We start from the raw sequence: 19,446 nt of genomic DNA on the forward strand, positions 1-19,446 counted from the left end.
CTGGTCAGCTTCAATAATCTTCTTCAAGAATCCACAAGTACACTTGAGTAATGCTCAACATGAACAATTAGGAATTGGTTCTAAAACTTGTAACTGATCCCAAACTTTCTTTAACTTGTTATAGTATTTTACTATTGAATCATCATTCTGACAAGTAGATGACAAAGCTTTATGAAAATCATATAATTGTGGAGCGTTCGAATGTCCATAACTTTCCTTGATCTCAAGCCATAAATTTCTAGTAGAGGGAGTAAAAATAAAACTTTCAACAATTATTTTCTCAATATAATTTAATAACCATCCCGTGACCATGTAATCATCATGTGTCCATTTTTGTAAATATTCTGAATCTACAGGAGGACGTAGTAAAGTTCCATCAGTAAAACCTAACTTGTTCTTAGCTCCTAGAGTTAATATAACACTACGACTCTAATTCACATAGTTATTACCAGAAAACACAATATGACCTAAATGGTGAATTCAAGTTATCATTTGAAGATAAGAAATATGGATCATTATAGTTAGTTGCAAAGTTCGAAATGATCGATATGTTTTGAGAATACGTGTTTTTATTTTGAACCATAAGTGTTTGATACAAGATTCGAAAGATAATGTGAAGATGATTAATGCAGATACAACCAAAACGAAACAATCACAAAGAAACAATCGCAAAATCTGATATTGATACAGATTCAATCACGATTAATACTAACAAAATGCAGAAATTAAAAGAACATCAACGATATCCAACAAAATCGAATCAAAAATAGGAAAAGAAGCTTCAAACCAGAGTTTTAATGGAGAAAATGAAGAAGAGCAAGACATATAAAACCTGTTCTGATATAATGTGAAGATGAAGCTCCTTAAATCACTTTCATTAATCCTAAAAATATTTACAAACTAAGTTCTTAATCCACACAATGAACAGTAAATAAGATATATACAACTTTTTAGATCCAACTGAATTTCCCGCTCAAATGAACCAACAGAAAATAAAGTCCAATTACTAAACTGCCCTTTAATGACACTAATATTTACAACACCATACCAACATTTCAACACATGACATCTCCTTCTTGGAGTAAGCATTTCTCCGGTCGGAACCGAGAACTGAACCATAATTTCGGCTGCGGTCTGGGTCTTAATTAATCAATTCTGGTTGGTTCTCATTTTTTAAAAATTTTCTATTCTCGGTTAGTTTCTTAATATCCTAAAACGTAAAAATTGAATAAAAAATATAAAGTAATACAATTTTTTTCTCAAATACATTATTCTAATAGAGTTTTAAAATTATATTATACTACACTATCCAATTGTCCAAATATACGTAATGTTTCAATACTCTTTATTATCAGTAGAAACCCCCTTTTAATGGTACGATATACCATGTATACCGCGGTATGTCACTAAATAAATAATAATAATAATAATAATAATAATAATAATAATAACCCCTTTATTATCATGTATATTGCATATCGAGGTATGTTTATAATATATCACATAAATTTTTTAATTAATATGATAATAATGAAATAATCTACTAGAAGTTCATAAATTTTCGATAATGAAATCTGAGAATATAACATTATTTACAAAAAATTTAAATTAATTTAGTAATTTAACTAATATAATCTATATTAAACTGTAATAACCGGAATATGATATAATTTTGTTCAACCTCCATTTTGATTATCCACTTTCACTACCATCGGATCTTCTTGATCAAATGATCAGAACCGTTTAAATATTAAAATAATATAATATCCAAATTCTCAGATTCAAATCTCTCCAACAACAAACATTAATGTTATTATCAATAAAGATACAAGTTCTCAAGTTCAAATCCATCCAACAATAATTTTTATTCAAATATTATATAATTCTTACTTTAGTATTTAATTATTTATATTAAATTTTTGTTAAATTATTTATAACATAATTGTAAATATGTGAATATTAATGGGAACCCGTCCATTACACAGGGTGTAAGATAGTATATATTTTATTGAATTTTAAAAGGTAGTCTAATGCAAAATGATCTACCTCGATAAAATCATTTTTTAACTAAGTCGCCCTTAATAAAAAGTTTAAAATTAATTCAAATTAGAAAAAATAGAAGAAATAATTATGTATAAAATAAATGAATTTGGAATAAGATAAAAAGTTGGTTCTTTCAATTTGGAACCGAACAAAACTGAAGTTACGATTCAGTTCCAATATGGTTCTTCTCTAAAACGGGTCTGGTTCAATTTTTAAAATTTTCTTATTTCGGTTCTCAATTATTTTGGTTCGATTCTGACCCGTTTCTCACCCATATTGGAGTGATTATTCGAGCTTGCAAGAATTTGGCAAAAAAAATTTAGCAAGTGTGATTTGATTTTGTATAACATCTGCGAACTATGCGGCCCATTCAGGCGCAGATTAACGGGGGCTAGAGCTTCGGATGGACTAGAATAAATCACTATAATTATTTTTCAGCCTCTGGTATTAGCCGGAAGTGATGAATATAACTTTTTTAACCCCCGGATAGTTTCCAAAACTTCATATATATACTGATATTTTTTCCTCAATCATATGTTGTTAAACATTGGAGCCTCAAATATATTTTAAGCCCGAGGTGATTTGAACTTATTGAATATAATATAACATTCATTTGGTACCTTTATCTAACAACTTAGCTGATTGGTTTACCCAGTACGCACCGAAGGGTAGCGGCTGCGGGTTACCTACGAAAAAAAATAGCATAAGAGCGAGGTTCGGTAGATTCTCAAATCCTTGCTATCAAAATATTCTCACCGTTAATTAAAGACGTTGGACATATTAATATCCAAAAATGAGCCCTTGAAAGTACATAAAAGTTTATATTATTTTTTAGTTTTAAAATTAAGTTTCAACCTATAAATAGTAATAATTAAGTTTTCAAGGTAATCGTCCCGATTCACTTTTTGAGTGTTCTTTCAAATTTATTTAGAAAAAAATGTTGTTGAGATTATCTTATGAAATTTCTTGACGATATTAAAATATATTTTAGTTACAAAATAGTAATGATATTTTCGTGAACTTAGATAATATCGTGTAATTAATATAGTCCTCTCGTGTAATTACTATATCGTGATAATTTTTTTAACCCACAACAATATCATTTATTTAACTAAAAAAGTTTAATCAATTAAAGTTAGAAAATTAATCAAAGTCATGTATATTTATATTTATTTAAATAAACCGAACACTTTCCAATTCCAAATATGCGGTCTTGGAACATTCATCTCCCTAACTTCATCTTCTCCATATTTTTTCATTGCACCATCGTCTTCGTTTCTTACACCGTGTTCCTGAACCTTTTTAAGTAAAGAAAAGAAATGAAATGAATTGAACTAAATTCTTTCACTTGTTCCCCATGAATTTTTTAGAAATAAAAGAAAAGAAAACTAATGATTATGAAATAAATTTTATACATAATTATGTTCAGAATATTCTTCCTATATTTGGTAATAATAGGAGGAAAAGGAAAATTGCCTACTTCATATTATTTCCCTTTCTCTAACATGTTTTGGACACGATGTTAATCTCGTATGATTAAAATCGATAACACACGTCTTCAATTTTTGCCTCTAAAATTGAATCCCCGCGATTCAAAAGCGATAACTTAAGTATCGATTCAATAACGATGAGACACACATGATTTTTTGAGATCTTTTCATACGTGTGTGTATATATGTGTGTACTAAGGATAAATTTTTCATCAATATGAATATCATTACTTGATATTTTATATTAATTTGGGTTTTTTTCCTTAATATACATAAACCATATATATACATATACAGATTTGTAACCAACACAACTTTATACAGTTTTTGGTTGTTTATGAAATTGCATTTAATTACTCGTTAAGTATTAATAGATCGCAACAGGTTGCGCAATATGCAATTTAAATGATTATTCGTAAGTGTTGGTTGTTTTTTTGTGAATTTTGGTTGTTTTAGTTACTAAAAAGATTTGTTATTAATTGTTTTTGTTGAAATAACGTTGTATGTGTGGTTGATTTGGTTAAAGATTGGAAGAATCAATTTTTAATTTTTTTGAAGTAGAGTTCTATTTGAGATGACAAGATTGCAGATCCTACAAGTAATTTTAAAACTTTTTTAAAATAGAGTTGCATTTAAAGTTGTAAGAATTGCATATCATATTTTTGAAAATGAAAGTTAAAAAATCGTAAGTTTGTCATGTCACAAACATTAGTTTGGTAGGGCCAAGGTTCATATTTAAATGGAATACTTGCGAATTGAGAATATACCACGTGAGAATGGAGAATTTGGTAGGCATCATAGTTAATTTTATTCGGAAAGAAGTGAGTAAGGCGGCACACAAAATTGCTAGATATTCTTATTTTGTTAATTGCCATATTGATTTCAAGTCTCCTTCAAGTTGTTTGTTGAAGCCCGCAAGGTTGGCTCAGTTGTTTAAAAAGGGCATCACTATCATGTTGGTCACATGTTCGAATCTCACGGGAGGAGAATTTATGATTATGCCTCATGAGCCAGAGCATGTCACTTAAATGTGGTTTACCTTGGTTCACGTGGTTTGCAGGTTATTGCGTGAGCCCGTGGGGTTTACCCAGAGCACACCCGAAGGGTAGCGGCTGCGGGTTTCCTACGATAAAAAAAAGTTGTTTGTTGGAAAACCTTTTGAACGATTTATTGAAGTAATGAAAATCTATCTTTTAAAAAAACGTATGTTTGTAAATTATTTTCAAATAGGTAGTATTTTTGAAAATATTTTTAAAAAAACTGTATTTCTTAAAAGAGTAATACTAGATAACCCAAAACTTTTATCAAAATAATTACAAAATGATGTGACAACACAAGAATTGAAATTTAATTCGTAGGTGATGCACGCAAGATTCCATATTATTATGTGAAAATTTAATTCGTGTGTATATATAAATGCACGTGAGATTCCATAGTATCATAAGGAAAGTTAACATTTATAAAGAATTTGAGAAATCTCCTCTATATATAATAGGAGAAAAGACTAAACTACCATTATTTTTAATATTTATATAAAATGTGTTTTGTGAGAATCGAACTCAAGATATTTCATTCAATTATACAACCTCATACCACTAAACTATATTGTCACATGTGTTTTTTGTCATAAACATAATATGTAAGTGTGCTAAATGAATATTTTATTTAATTTTAAAGATAGTTACCTGAATTCCGCAAAAAAAAATAGTTACTTATTTATTTGTACAGTTAATTTTAAATAATTGAATTACATATACAAAATTAGGCATAGTATATAAATGGTTTATTATCTTATTTATTAATCTTTTTTAGTTTAAAAATATATCTCATATATTTTTAATATTTTTTTATTATAAAAAGTAATTAAAATGTACATATATATTTTTTAAAGGAAATATTAAAAATAGAATCGTTTATATAAAAATAATCTATATCGGTGTTACATATTTAGATAAATTTGAATTATAATGAGTCAATGCATTTTAGTTTATTTCGAATTTGAAATCAAAACTTGGCCCATTATTCAAAAAATACTCGAAATTTGAATACAGGACCCGGCTGAAAAAACATAGTCACATTCTACGTTTAGTAAATTTAAATTACAAGATCGGCGAGAATATCTTACCAATAATGTGAAAATTTTAATATCTTATGTTAATATAAAAATGTGTTTGAGGTGTTTATGTGATCAAGTCAATTGATTATTTGTATTAAAATTATTAAATTCACTGATAGCGCATTATTGTTTTTGGGACTTATCCCGATTTTAAAAATATTCGAAATTTGATATGAGATCTCACTAAATTTGTTAAAACTATGATGATATATTAAATCGATTTATTTTTCATTTTAAAAAAAACTAGCTTTTTAAAAAAGAACTCTTTTAGATAAGCAATATTCATTGATCAAGATAATATTATACAAATATTTTGAATTATTTTAATATTTTGAATTATTCAAATAAAAGTTATATTTTTATACTATATTGTAGCATTTGATTCAATACATTTTATACTTTTTAAAGAAAAAATATATATTGTTCAATAATCTGAAGGAATTAAGAAGTTCAACTGATATTTGTAAAATTTTATCGAATTGAAAAATATTTAATTTTATGAGAATATAATATCAAGAAATATTAGAGTCACAACGAAAGAAATTTAAAAACAGTTTAAATAACGATATAATTACAATTTTTTCTTCGAATTCTTGAAAAAAAATCATGAATATCAATAATAAACCTTTACGATATATACTTTATTTTTATGTTACAACCATGATTGATACTCGGTTGCGTAAAAAATAAATATGCATCGTTTGTAAGTGATAATGTGAATATCATATATAAATTGTTGCAATTTATTTATTACATAATTTTAATTTTTGGATAATTATAAATGCATGTTATTTAAGTAATCAATTGACCCTCTAAATGTTAATAATGATTTTACATGTAAATAAATCAAATATTTAGCATATAAATAATTGAAACCATCGTAATTTACTAAGAAATGTAACATATAGTTTACATGACACACACATGTAACTTAATCTTATTTTGGTAATAGTAGTGTAAATGAAAAACCAACATTTTTCCATATAAACATAAGTTGAATTTCAAAAACTAACATTTTTCATTAAAATCAACTTTTATATTAATAGTATTGTAAATTTTACATTATTGTATATTATGATTGCAAGTAATTCTAATTTCATTTATGCATTTTTTATCTTTTTAAATTGAGTAAGTTAATTATAAGTTAGTAGTGAACTGAGTAATAGTAGATCAGTACATATAGTTTATTTTTAAAAATCATTATTTTTTGTCAACTCTGTATTTAACATATATGTTAATTTTTAGTTTTTTCTTTGTAAATATACTAACGGTATTCTACAGATTAAGTTTAATCGTTTCGTTTTAAACGTACACTGACTACCTTGTTTATATTTATTCATTAAATACAAATTATACAACACAAACAAGTATATATATTTTATTTAATGAGTTAAATTAGAAACGTTGTGTAATTTGGTAATATCTTGTATATAAATAATATATATTAATAAAAAATCAACTTATATTTTATATACGTTAGACATTATACGACATTTACAAATAAGAAAATGACTAAAAATATCATAATTACATAATGTATAAAAAAAAATTTAGAAAATGACCCGTGCCGGGTTATTATGCTAGTTTTCAAGTAATAATATACGAGAACTCTAACATTTTTTTAAGAAACCATTTGAGTTTACAAATATGGGATCAAACTAATTAATTGGGCTTACTTTACCCGACCCGTTTAGAAAGTCCAACTCTCTGGAAAACCCAACAAATCATTCTACTAAAACCCTAGCCCTTAAAACCCCCTCATCAAAATCTTCATTTTCTAATCCGCCATCTCCGCAAATATCTTCAAGTTCCAAACTTTCTCAACTATGGTTCGAAGCATCAAAAACCCAAAAAAAGCCAAGCGCAAAAACAAGGTATTTTCATATCTTTTTATTTTTTTTAATTTTATCAAGTTTTCAAGAAGTTTAATTTAATTTAATTAAATTGTTAGTGTTGTTTTAGTGTTTCTTTTGGTGATGTATGTTAATGGGAAATTAAATTATAGCTTAAATAGTTGTAAAATTGAACCAAATTAGTGTTATTTGCTGTTCTTGTTGATTGATTATGATGAAATTAGGGCTAAAGATGTGGTGAATTTGATGAACTAGTGTTGTTTATGCATGTTTATATGTTGATCTGTGTTGTTGGGTGATGAAATTAGGGCTCAAAGAGTGGTGGTGAGGGGTCTACTTCGTCATCGGTGCCAGAGGTACCTGCGAAAGTATGGCAACCAGGTGTTGATAAGTTAGAGGAAGGTGAAGAACTACAGTGTGATGTTTCGGCTTATGATTCACTTCATGCGTTTAATATTGGGTGGCCCTGCTTAAGGTTTGTTATCGTTTCCGGATATATTATGTGTATATATATGCCTTCTGTAATGTGATGTTCATTTCGTAGGAGCTATTAGGTTAGTAAATTAAATATCGGATAACCCTGCTTAAGGTTGTTCGAAATTCTGTAAATGTTACTTTTACATGTTTAAATTTCTACTTGTGCATTGTAGAGGAGGGTTTTTTATTCCTTGTGATGGAGAAGTAAGGTCTGTGTTTGTCTTACCCTCCTTTGAGATTAGGGTATAATATTTGATTTTATGTAACGTCATGTGTTTATAGGTTTGTAGAGATGTCTCTTTGGAAAAAAGTTTATCATTTTTTAATTAATTATTAAGTTGGGAAATGTAAGCTAATTTGGTGAGTTTGAATTTTTTTATTTCTATTTTGTGAAAATTTGATTGTTTGATCATTTATTGTGTGAAAATGACAGTTTTGATGTGGTTCGTGATACGTTGGGTTTAGTTCGAACGGAGTTCCCTCATACTATGTATTGTGTGGCTGGGACTCAGGTATGATTATCTTTTATGTCAGTTGGATTTTATTTAGTTCTTGTGTACACTATTATGCTCAGTTGGTTGGAAGAAATCAATTGAAAAAATTTGAACAAAATTAAAGATGAAAGAAAGGATTCAAGAGTAGTGGAAATAAACGAGAGATTACGAATATTGAGGAGATCTGTGTAGAATATGAACAGAAGTAGGAATGATTCATTGAGGAGATCTGTGTAGAATATAAACAGAAGTAAGAATGATGAAATAATCAAAATTTCTGGGTTTTAAAGTCTAATTCTGTATGCATAGAAGAATGAAAATTATGAATGCTAAGCTACAAAATAGTGCAATTTTAATTTCATAGCCGCCTGATTTTGTTCCTTTTAACCAAACAGAACATTAGTTTTTGGGTAATAAATATGCGCTTTTCTGTTTTGTACAGGCGGAAAAGGCTGCTTGGAATTATATTGGAATATTTAAAGTATCGAATATTTCTGGTAAAAGACGCGCACTAGTGCCTAAAGCAGATGCTGATACTGATATGGAGAGTGAGAATAGTGATAGTGACGAAGATGATGATGACGAGGAGGAAGCTAAATCTAAAGCACCAGTTTTGCAGGCATGTTTTTGTTTCTTGTACACTACATTGCAGTTGTTCTGGTGTTACAATTTTCTGTGTTTGATTCTGGTTAATTTGTCATTGCAACTACAGCTTCGGAAGGTTGCTCATGAAGGAGGTGTGAATAGGATACGTGCCATGACACAGAACCCCCATATTTGTGCATCTTGGGGTGACACTGGTCACGTGCAGGTCAGATATGTGTTTATATATTTTCTTGGTCATTATTATTTTTATTGTGGGGAATCAATTAACCTCATTTTTCAACTTCACTACTGACAGATAAGTATGACAACTGTTTAAATAGGCTTTGTTGCTTGGATAATATGGATTTAAGTATAGTTTGATGATAATAGCAAATAGGTCAAATTTTGTATAATATTACATTTTTTCGATTTAAGAATACCCGCTCTTTCGTTTGCCATACATGATCCAAGTGCTTGAGCCAGTTGAACCAACATGGCATGAAATACCTTATTTGTGTTTCTGATAAAACAATGAGTCCTTGATTATCTCTTGGTTGAGATTATTGGTATGAGAATATCCTTTGATCTTTGTGCTACGCCCCTGTCTTGGGTCATATTTTGGACATGTTACATTGCCAATTGGTGTACTAGTTATATTTTAAATAGAGGACAGAAGTGAGAAGACAGGACCGTTAATTAAAGATATCCTGAACACGTGAAAGTTTAGTGTGCAATTACTACTATCCTGATAAGGGGCAACTTACTTTGCATCTGTCTTCCTAAGTAAACTTAACATCTCTTCAGGTGTGGGATTTTAGCTCTCATTTAAACGCTTTGGCTGAATCTGAAAATGATGTTAATCGAGGAGCTTCCACAGTGTCTAATCATGCTCCATTAGCAAAATTTACGCACAAGGATGAAGGATATGCGATAGACTGGAATCCTCTTGTTCCTGGAAGGCTTGTATCTGGTACAGATGTCATTTTTTTGACCTACTGGTTAATGATCTAATCAGAGTATCTTGAACTATCACAACGTCACTAGGATGCAACTTATCTGTTTGTCTTTTTCTAGGGGATTGCAAGAACTTTATTCATCTATGGGAACCATCATCTGATTCTACGTGGAATATTGATTCTAAACCATTTGTTGGACATACAGCCAGTGTCGAAGATTTACAAGTATGCATTAGGCGGGTTTCCACTTCATATTTTTGAAGAATTTTATTTTATGTTTCTTAACTGCTAGTGATGCATATGATACATAGTTTCTGGTTATTTTAACAATGTAGTCTTATTTCACATTTTACAGTGGAGCCCTACAGAACCTTTTGTGTTCGCCTCCTGCTCAGTGGATAAGACTATTGCTATATGGGATACTCGTTTAGGGAAATCTCCAGCAACTTCTATAAAGGCTCATAATGCAGATGTTAATGTTATTTCATGGAATAGGTATTTATACTGTTCACCTTCGAGTTCTCAATGAAGCTGTTGTCTTCTATATAAATGTCATGACCTCACCCATTTATTTCCTTTATCTTGAACAGGCTGGCAAGTTGTATGCTGGCTTCAGGAAGTGATGATGGGGCTATATCCATTTTTGATCTCAGATTGCTCAAGGTTTGTATGATTTTGTATGGCTAAAGTTAGAGCAGGTAGTATTTTGTCCACATTTGTTTGTACAATGTTCTAGATGAATCCCCTGCGTACACCTTTTCAATATGCCTATTAGCCTTTCTACATAAAAGATAACATATGATAATCAATCTCAACCCCAGAGTGTGTTTTGTTCTTAGCTATAACTTTTTCGAGTTCAGACGAGTGACCTAGATATGGCATATGTCTATGCAGGACTGAGCTTTAAGCCTTTTTAACTATAAATTTCATATTTCTTGGTAGTTAGCTACGTACTTATGAACAAAGCTGAGTGTGAGAATATATTAGTTACCAATTATTAGTTGGTACACAGACTGATTAGTTGGTACTAATAAATTATGATTGAATGAATTTCTCGTTCTTTTTGTAACAGGAAGGGGACTCGGTTGTTGCACACTTTGAATACCATAAACATCCTATCACATCTATCGAATGGAGTCCACATGAAGCTTCTACACTGGCTGCCTGCTCAGCCGACAATCAACTAACGTAAGACCCTCCTGGCTTTCCCTTCCAATCCAAACCCAAATCACATCCTACATTCAACTTTTTCTTTGTTGTAACCTTTTACTGAATATCATATCAGGGTTTGGGACCTATCATTAGAACGAGATGAAGAAGAGGAAGCTGAGTTCAAAGCCAAAATTAAAGAGCAAGTAAATGCCCCTAGTGATTTGCCACCACAATTGCTATTTGTTCATCAGGTTAGTACTTTTAATCTATTATATGGAAAGGCGGACCTTTTTTTTGCTATTCCTTACATGCAAGACAATATTTTGCTTTGTTTATTGTTGAACAGGGTCAAAAAGACTTGAAAGAACTTCACTGGCACAACCAGATCCCAGGCATGATCGTGTCTACTGCTGCAGATGGTTTTAATATACTGATGCCCTCAAACATTGAAACTCCCCTCCCTGAAAATGCACCTCCAGCGAATGATGCCTAATTTTCAAAAAGATTCCACAATTATGCCCCCTTGAAGGCTTGCATGTTTAGATAAAAGCTCTACCAAATGACAGCTCTGAACCAATTTTGTTTTGTTCTTGCCTTTTTATGATATTTAGAGTGTTTGTAAAAGATTTTCGGCCTACAAATGCATAAATGTTTACTTTCACCCGGTTGTTAATACATGTATGATGGACCAACATAATGTACAATGGCTTTGTTTGTGTTACATGCTCATCAGCTCCATTTTCTTTAATAAACGCAAGGATTAGCGTATAAATACAGTGTGACTAATGATGAAAATCCCATTGCAATTGCGAGCACAATTTACCTAATATAAGCAGTAAGCAGAAATCTGTGCATAGCATTAATTTGTTTGATAGTGTTACCCCTCCGTCCAGAAAGCATATCCTTGGTCCAAAACATGCATATGCAGTAGCGTATTTAACGAGTACTAGCATCATGATGGCAGGCCATGCTAGCTAAGCAATCATTCAGATTGACAAGAAGCAAATTCTTTAACATTTTGTAAAGATCGACTTGTGGCTGCGAGAATAGTTGATAGGTTGAAGCACAAAAAGATGCACGTCTTCAGGTCATCATTACCGCTAGATAAGCCCTGAAATATGAGATACTCCTCGCTAACAAGAATTAATCAGACTAGTGCGAGTGCGAGATGGTGAAATATTAGTCACCATGAATACATAGACTGCTATAATTTACAAGTGCATCGTAATTGTAAGGATCATAACAGGGGTTGTTAGTCTTTTCTTTCTCTCTTCTCTTGTTATCACTTGTAGTTTATCTCTTCATTTGTTCACATGGCTTGGGGATTTCACACTAATTAGAGGAAACAGACTGATGGTGCCAAGTCCCTAATTTCTAAGAACAAGTAGAGAGGCTTCGTAAACCAGATGACGCCCTCCCCGAGGAAGTCTGTTTTGCAAAGGCTTGAGATGATGCTCAGTTTAAAGGCCTAGTTGTGGAAATCTGTCAGATAGAAAGAAAATATGAATATCAAGTAATGTTATTTGATTGTGGTTTCATGTAAGATCATGTACTGATCTATTGCATTAAGATCATGTATTGATCTATTAACATTTAACGGTGTAGAAAGAAAATGGAGCTGATGAGCATGTAACACAAACAAATATAATACCTCTAGTATTATATTTGCTCTGCTCTTGCCAGTCTTTAACCATAGTTGCAAGTAGATATGGAATACTCTGAGATATACCATGGTACAGATAATAACATTAAGTACAGAACTCTTGTAAAATTCAATAAAAGTAGCAGACTAGCAATGGACAAGTTGTGGGGTACAATAATGTTAACAGCCTAGTTTTTCACAAATCTACAAAACTAGTTGAGCTAAACAAGTTACATCAATCAGACAATGGATGGCATATTGGCAGAGTAGAACCAATATCACTTATACAGAGAAACTTTAGAGGTTCCACTCGTCAGAAACCAATTAAACCGTTTTCCTGTAAATCGGGAAAGGGCATGTTTACACTCATTTCCATGTATGCTGTGTTTTTAATAATATAATTATCATTCCTACAACTTCGCAGTGTGTCAACGCCCCATTCACCCATGTTCCAGCAACAACTGCATCACTGGGTCAACAATACAACCAGACTCCGAACGCCAGCATCACTAGGTAAAAGCAGAAGATAACATGCCAACTTGATTGTCTTCACTATGAGTTGACTGGTTTGCCATTCAATTTAGGGAAAGGATCTTGTTTACTTAGCACGACAACTTTGCTCTTGTGCGCAAAGTAACCCTTCATGAGATTCTTGTATATTAAGATGGCCATTATACATTCAACCTGCAAAAGTGCACCATGTCACAGTAGTTGAATATTAGTCCTGAACATGAAGCAAATAGCTTAAAGCAAAAACAGAGGGCCTAAATAAGAAAATAATAAAAAATTATGTACCTCATCAACATCCATGTCCATCTCAAGCCATTTCAATGCTTTGACAATTACTTCTAATTTAACCTGGTGCGCTTTTGTTGGATCCTTCTGCTTTTGGATAATATAACTGGCAGTTCAGCATGTAAGATGTCAATGCTTGTCGATAGGTTTGGCTTTCATAACATTTTTTTTTTAAAAAAAACTTACATTTTTTTTACTAGTCTTTGGTACACCTGGAGCTCTAACTTCTCAAGGACGAGATAAACACCAGACCTTAAAAACCTGAGGAAACAAGGGTGTACTGAGCTTCAACTTATTTCTTGATCAGTAACTATCACAATGGAATTGATAAGAAGCTTACCGGTCTTCATGCTTCTGAAGAGCATTTCGAAGAAGTCGGAGATCACCTCTTCTCAAAGCCAGAACAACATCACTGTACTGCAAAGCAAGATATATCGATACTTTATTTAATTTGCAGGCAAACAGGTGATAGTGTATTTCTTTGTACTCAGTTCCGGATCTTTGTTACTTGATAAGAATTAGGTAAAGTTATAGGTAAGAAAATTAGAAATATATGTAAATCTGATATACCTCAACCAGATTATATTTCACGAGGAGCGAATTTTCAGGTAAGATGCCAATTGAAAGCTTCACTGGTATGAGGTACTTCAAGATCATCCTATGGCAACACGAGACGGTAGATAATGATCAACAATACTCATTATTTAAATTATACATACAATGTCAGTGCTCTAAAGATTTTGTAAAGTATCCCAGATAAATTCTATCCATACAGCCAGAACAGATTATTCAGGGAAAATGAAGTTTAAAAAATTTAATTTTCGTTCACAAGCCCCTCCAACTATAAAAAATTGACCTCGACATTTTTTGTCCAAGTACTACTAACCGATCATTCCAGTGCGAAAAGAATTTCTCCGAGATAATTTATATAATTACATGAAAAAAATACTTGTTAAGAGAGAAATGGTTGTCTAGTTTAAAATAGATGATGAGTAAATTAATTCATCAAATACGATATGTAGTTTCTAAATAAGAAAGATAAAATAACCCCAACGAGTGTCCAGAGGCAAACTATCAAGTTTACCGGTGGAATTAAATACCATATAGGAACCCCAAATAATGATGCTTACCCCTAAAACACACTTTTCTACTCTTTATTAGCTCACAAGTAGTGCACTACCTAATGACACTTTGTAACACTAAAGGAAGATATGCACAGCAAAAAACCTGGCTCTACCTTATATTTGCTTCCCTGCGAGGGTTGCAATGCATCAGAGCATATGACAACTTCTGATCAGCCTGAAAGATATAAATTCCAAAACCAATTGAAAAAAGAACACAATGTTGCAACTGGCAAGCAGTTGATATAAGTAGGAATGAATCACTTAAAGCATATACACATGTCCAAAAACTGGTTCTGTCTATTTAGATATATATACAGGAAGCATGTGATAAAGTAAATTGTAAAAAATTGAAGACTGCTCACCGCAGGAAAATTTTCATTAAACACCTCCAAACGACCTGTGTAATACATGTATGTGACCTAAGATACCAGGAAAAAAAAATGTTAAACACAAAATGATCAGTCATGGCGTATTATCTATCTTGTATATTAAATTTGGCTATATGTTTTCAATAATGCATACACGTTACATACCTTATCTCGGACAGGAAATTCCTCAAAATCAAATATACGTGCAGTTTCTATGCTACGTATCACACTTCTGCATAGATGAACAGTGCCAAGCTGCACAATAGTCAAAAGATTACGTCTTACCAGTTTCCACGATATAATTTGCAAGTTGGATGGATTTTCAATCATGCATTCTTTCTTATATACACGAAAAAAGACACCCAACATTGAGATGACAATATATTGTCATACTACTAATATTGGCCCCAAAAGAGAGACAGATACAAAACTTAGTTTTACTTGCACTTTGCCTCTTCCATTATAATAACATTACTCGAAATAATCTCTTGGCTACGAGAATATACCAACCACCACTATGCGACAGTTTCAATGCTGGTTGTTCTCACATTAGAATATTATTTCATTTAAAACTGACAGGGAATGAGCCAATGAGGGGATCAAGCAAAAAGTAACTATATAGAAGAGAGTGAAAGAACGGGTTACCTTAAAATATGTTTTGAACAGTTGACAGGTCACATAAAGAGCTCCAACACGTTTCGGACCTTTCCCCTACAACAAAAAGTCTAACTGTCAAAAACCTATTGCAGTTTTGATAAATCTCTAAAGTATCTAGCATCTTTTGAAAATATTGACATTTATGTTTCTAAACATTGAAATCTCAGCTGTAGGAACAAGACTAGATTTTATTTTCCTTAAGATGTATGCTGCGGTATTAGTAGTCCTAATATTGTCTTGTGCAAATTCCCAAGAAAGTATTACTCATAAATAAGGTGGAATTGGAGGAGGACAACTAAATTATCATCGAAGATCAAGGACCCAAGAGAAAACATATTTAATAAGGCATGGCTATATTTTTAAGTTTCAGTATTTTCAGACTTAAACCTAGAAGATGACAGATTAGAGTTCCCCAGATTCCTGGCACGCAACTTGTACAATTACATTGGTAAACTTCTTTACGAATTTTCTCTGGGAACAAGCACCGGAAATTATTTCCCTATAGGTTGTTTCTGGAAGCATGGAGATGTGCCTACACAGACACTATGACAACTTTGTTGTTTTACTTATTATGCTTTGTATTGTGGTGCACAAATCATTTACTTCCAGTTGAGTATAGATCTGTGTACATTAAAAAAATTATGTTTCTTGATATCGCCTATCAAGGATCCCACAAAAACAGAAGTTAAAGAGCCAGTTTAAATTAGTCTTATAAATTACTGATACTGAAGAGTACATCATGGTGTTTTGCTAATAATATACTAATATTAGTTCAACGATCTTGGGACTAATGAGAGGTATTAATTACAGAACAACTTAACAATCAGAGATGTTTTTATGAGTTGCAGTATTTCAAGTTAATAGAAGAAAACATGGAAAATAAAACATACAGCAAGAACTCCAAACACTTTCATAAGGTACGAGCCAGCTGCCTTCAACTTGTCTGGAGTTTTCCCATTGGAGGCCAACTCTCTATCAGCCTACATTGACGGTAAAATATTCTAAATATAATAGACACAAAAGACTAATAGTTTTAACAACAGTTAGTGATGTACTAGAACAGAATGTATATATAATTTCCTCTTTTCCCCACAGTACCCATTTGTGAGTGATATATCCCAACACAAGAGTCTGTTAAAAGTAAATTTATGCGCACACAATGCCCTCGCATGTAAATTATCATGAACCTCTACACTATAGGCCAGTTCTAACACCACAACTAAATAGGAGGCCAATATGAACTAAACCATTTTACACCACTGAGGCATTGACATGTGGGATATGCGTTCGAGATTAGAGAGACCTAACTTACCTTAAACTACATTTGCTAGTGGAAAGACTTACTTTAAGCTACATTTCCTAGCTGTACGACTTACATTCCCTACATTTTTCTCGTAAAGGTGGAGGAATTCCTAATGCTACAACTTAAAACGAACGACAAAGGTAATTAAAAACTTGCGATCTAATGAGTTATATATACCGCAGGTCCTATCCCACTATAGCCACACTAAGCAGGTTCCAAACATATTTAGGGATTAAAAAAAATCACACTCTCCGTATATTAAAAAGTCCCAAAAAACCACATAAAGGGAAATTAATAAAAAATACCCAAAAACACGAGAAGTAAATAAAATTACCCTTTCAGCAAGAACCCTAATTTCGTAAACAACAACAAACAAAGCCTCTAAAGCCCAAGCTGATTCCCAGTTCCTAAACTCCTGAATAAAAGAACTGCACCCACAAAACAAATCCAAACAATTACACAAACAATCTCCATAAAAACCCTAAAAACCCCAAAAAAATCAAGAAAACTAAAGACACATACTTTGCAGCTTTTTCAAAAGCAACATAACAATCAACAAGATGGGCGATCCTGTAATTCTGAAAAGATCTAAAAAGTGGGGTCACAATATCTGGGTAGCTATTATTATGATGTGTTCTAATTAATTTATTAGTAGAATCTTCTTGAAAAATGTTGAGAGCATCAGCTAGAGAGAGAAGAAAAGGAGAATTAGAAGAGAGAGAAAGAAGGGTCTTGAGAGAAGAGCAGTCTTGGTATGAAACGGCGTCGGAGAAGCGGTTTAGATACTCGGTGATTCGATGGTGAGCTTCTCCCATGCTTATGTATGAACCTGCTGCCATTGCTGATGCCGCTGTGTGTACAACACTTCTCTTGTCTCTGTTTATTTATGGGAAGGGAATTTTGGGGTTTTATTATAAAATACTTGTTATAGTAACAATAAAAGCATAATAAAAGAGTTACTAAAAAAATTACTATATTTTTATCCGAGAGAGCTGAGGAGGAGAAAGAGCAGAATGTTCAGGGTGTCTTTTGCTTCTTAATGAACGTGGCTACTTATAGTCAAAGGAGGGAACAAGTACATTAAATGAATTGTAAGTTTTCTACTCCTACATGTAACTTTACTATTTAACCTTTGAATATAACAATCAATTCATAACACTCCCCTTTGATTGTTACTCCCTCAGTCTCTTCTAATTGTTTACATTTCTGAGAAAGTGTTCGGCACGCATTTTAAGGTGCATAAAAAGTACAGTTATGTAACTTATTTTTACAATTTTCTTTTTCTGAATAAAAGTTGAATGTTTTAATTTTTGTTCAGAAAAACAAAATTGTAAAAAAAATACAGAACTATACTTTATATGCACCTTAAAATGCGTGTCGGACACTATCTAAAAATGTAAACAATTGAAAGTGACGGAGGGAGTATTATATAGTGGATCATAGACTGTCTCGTTAAAATCTTGGCAAAAAAACCAGTGGGATAAAAATTTGACAAAGGAAAAAGAGTACAATCTCCTCTTGGAAAAATTAATCATTCTCTGAAATTTTGTTGTAACAAATCCTTAAGTCGCCGCATTCCAATGTTATGTCGTAACTTCTCAAATGTTGAATTCGGTAATGATTTTGTGAATAAATCAGTAAGGTTGTCACATGACCCAATTTGTTGTACATCAATTTCACCATTCTTTTGAAGCTCATGAGTGTAGAAGAATTTTGGTGAAATGTGCTTCGTCATGTCCCCTTTGATATATCCTTCCTTGAGTTGATCAATGCATGCAGTGTTGTCCTCAAACATGACAGTAGGACTTCTTGTGATGTCTGGCAATCCACATGATTCTTGAATATTCTTGATGATAGACCACAACTAAATATATTCTCTATTGGCTTCATGAATTGCAATGAGTTCTGAGTGATTTGTTGAGGTTGCCACAGTAGTTTGCTTCGTGGATTTCCAGGAAATGGCTGCACCGCAATATGTAAATACATATCCAGTTTGTGATTTGTCAAAATGAGGATCTGACAAGTATCCAGCGTCAACATATCCAATCAACTGAGATGTTGAGTTTTTCGGGAAGAATAATCCAAAGTCTGTTGTTCCCCGAAGATAACGGAATATATGTTTAATCCTATCCAATGTCTGTCCATCGGAGCAGAGCTAAATCTAGCCAATAAATTCACAGCAAATGCAATATCTGGCCTTGTATTGTTTGCAAGATACATAAGTGCACCAATTGTACCTAGATATGGGATTTCAGGACCAAGAACCTCTTCATCATCTTCTCGTGGTCGAAATGGATCTTTATCAGGCTCTAAAGATCTAATCATCATTGGAGTAGTCAATGGATGAGATTTATCCATGTAAAATCTGTTCAAAACCTTTTCTGTATATGT

The 19,446-nt window shown here is 32.0% G+C and overlaps 3 protein-coding genes across 3 annotated transcripts; 1 reads left to right on the top strand and 2 right to left on the bottom strand.

The window, feature by feature from the left end:
- The first annotated feature begins 7,365 nt into the window (after positions 1-7,365).
- Positions 7,366-11,887, top strand: LOC141692975 (protein HEAT STRESS TOLERANT DWD 1). The gene is made up of 12 exons (XM_074497946.1): positions 7,366-7,523; positions 7,811-7,977; positions 8,413-8,491; positions 8,916-9,092; positions 9,186-9,284; positions 9,863-10,028; positions 10,133-10,239; positions 10,370-10,509; positions 10,605-10,677; positions 11,087-11,202; positions 11,300-11,417; positions 11,513-11,887. The coding sequence occupies exons 1-12, from the start codon at positions 7,476-7,478 to the stop codon at positions 11,657-11,659; spliced, it is 1,437 nt and encodes a 478-aa protein (XP_074354047.1). The 5' UTR covers positions 7,366-7,475; the 3' UTR covers positions 11,660-11,887.
- Positions 11,888-12,919: 1,032 nt separating this feature from the next.
- On the bottom strand, positions 12,920-17,962 carry LOC141692959 (enhanced ethylene response protein 5). Its single transcript, XM_074497929.1, has 12 exons — positions 17,578-17,962; positions 17,390-17,483; positions 16,643-16,732; positions 15,741-15,806; positions 15,261-15,350; positions 15,090-15,146; positions 14,841-14,902; positions 14,174-14,261; positions 13,944-14,020; positions 13,790-13,864; positions 13,604-13,709; positions 12,920-13,492 (listed from the first exon to the last, which is right to left on the bottom strand). Exons 1-12 carry the CDS (start codon positions 17,892-17,894, stop codon positions 13,361-13,363), a joined length of 1,254 nt encoding a protein of 417 aa, XP_074354030.1. The 5' UTR covers positions 17,895-17,962; the 3' UTR covers positions 12,920-13,360.
- Positions 17,963-18,919: 957 nt separating this feature from the next.
- On the bottom strand, positions 18,920-19,413 carry LOC141691420 (secreted RxLR effector protein 161-like). The gene is made up of 2 exons (XM_074496161.1): positions 19,234-19,413; positions 18,920-19,192 (listed from the first exon to the last, which is right to left on the bottom strand). The coding sequence occupies exons 1-2, from the start codon at positions 19,411-19,413 to the stop codon at positions 18,920-18,922; spliced, it is 453 nt and encodes a 150-aa protein (XP_074352262.1).
- Between the last annotated feature and the right edge of the window lie 33 nt (positions 19,414-19,446).

The sequence above is a fragment of the Apium graveolens genome, chromosome 10, assembly GCF_009905375.1.
Source record: "Apium graveolens cultivar Ventura chromosome 10, ASM990537v1, whole genome shotgun sequence".
Lineage (NCBI taxonomy): Eukaryota > Viridiplantae > Streptophyta > Magnoliopsida > Apiales > Apiaceae > Apium > Apium graveolens.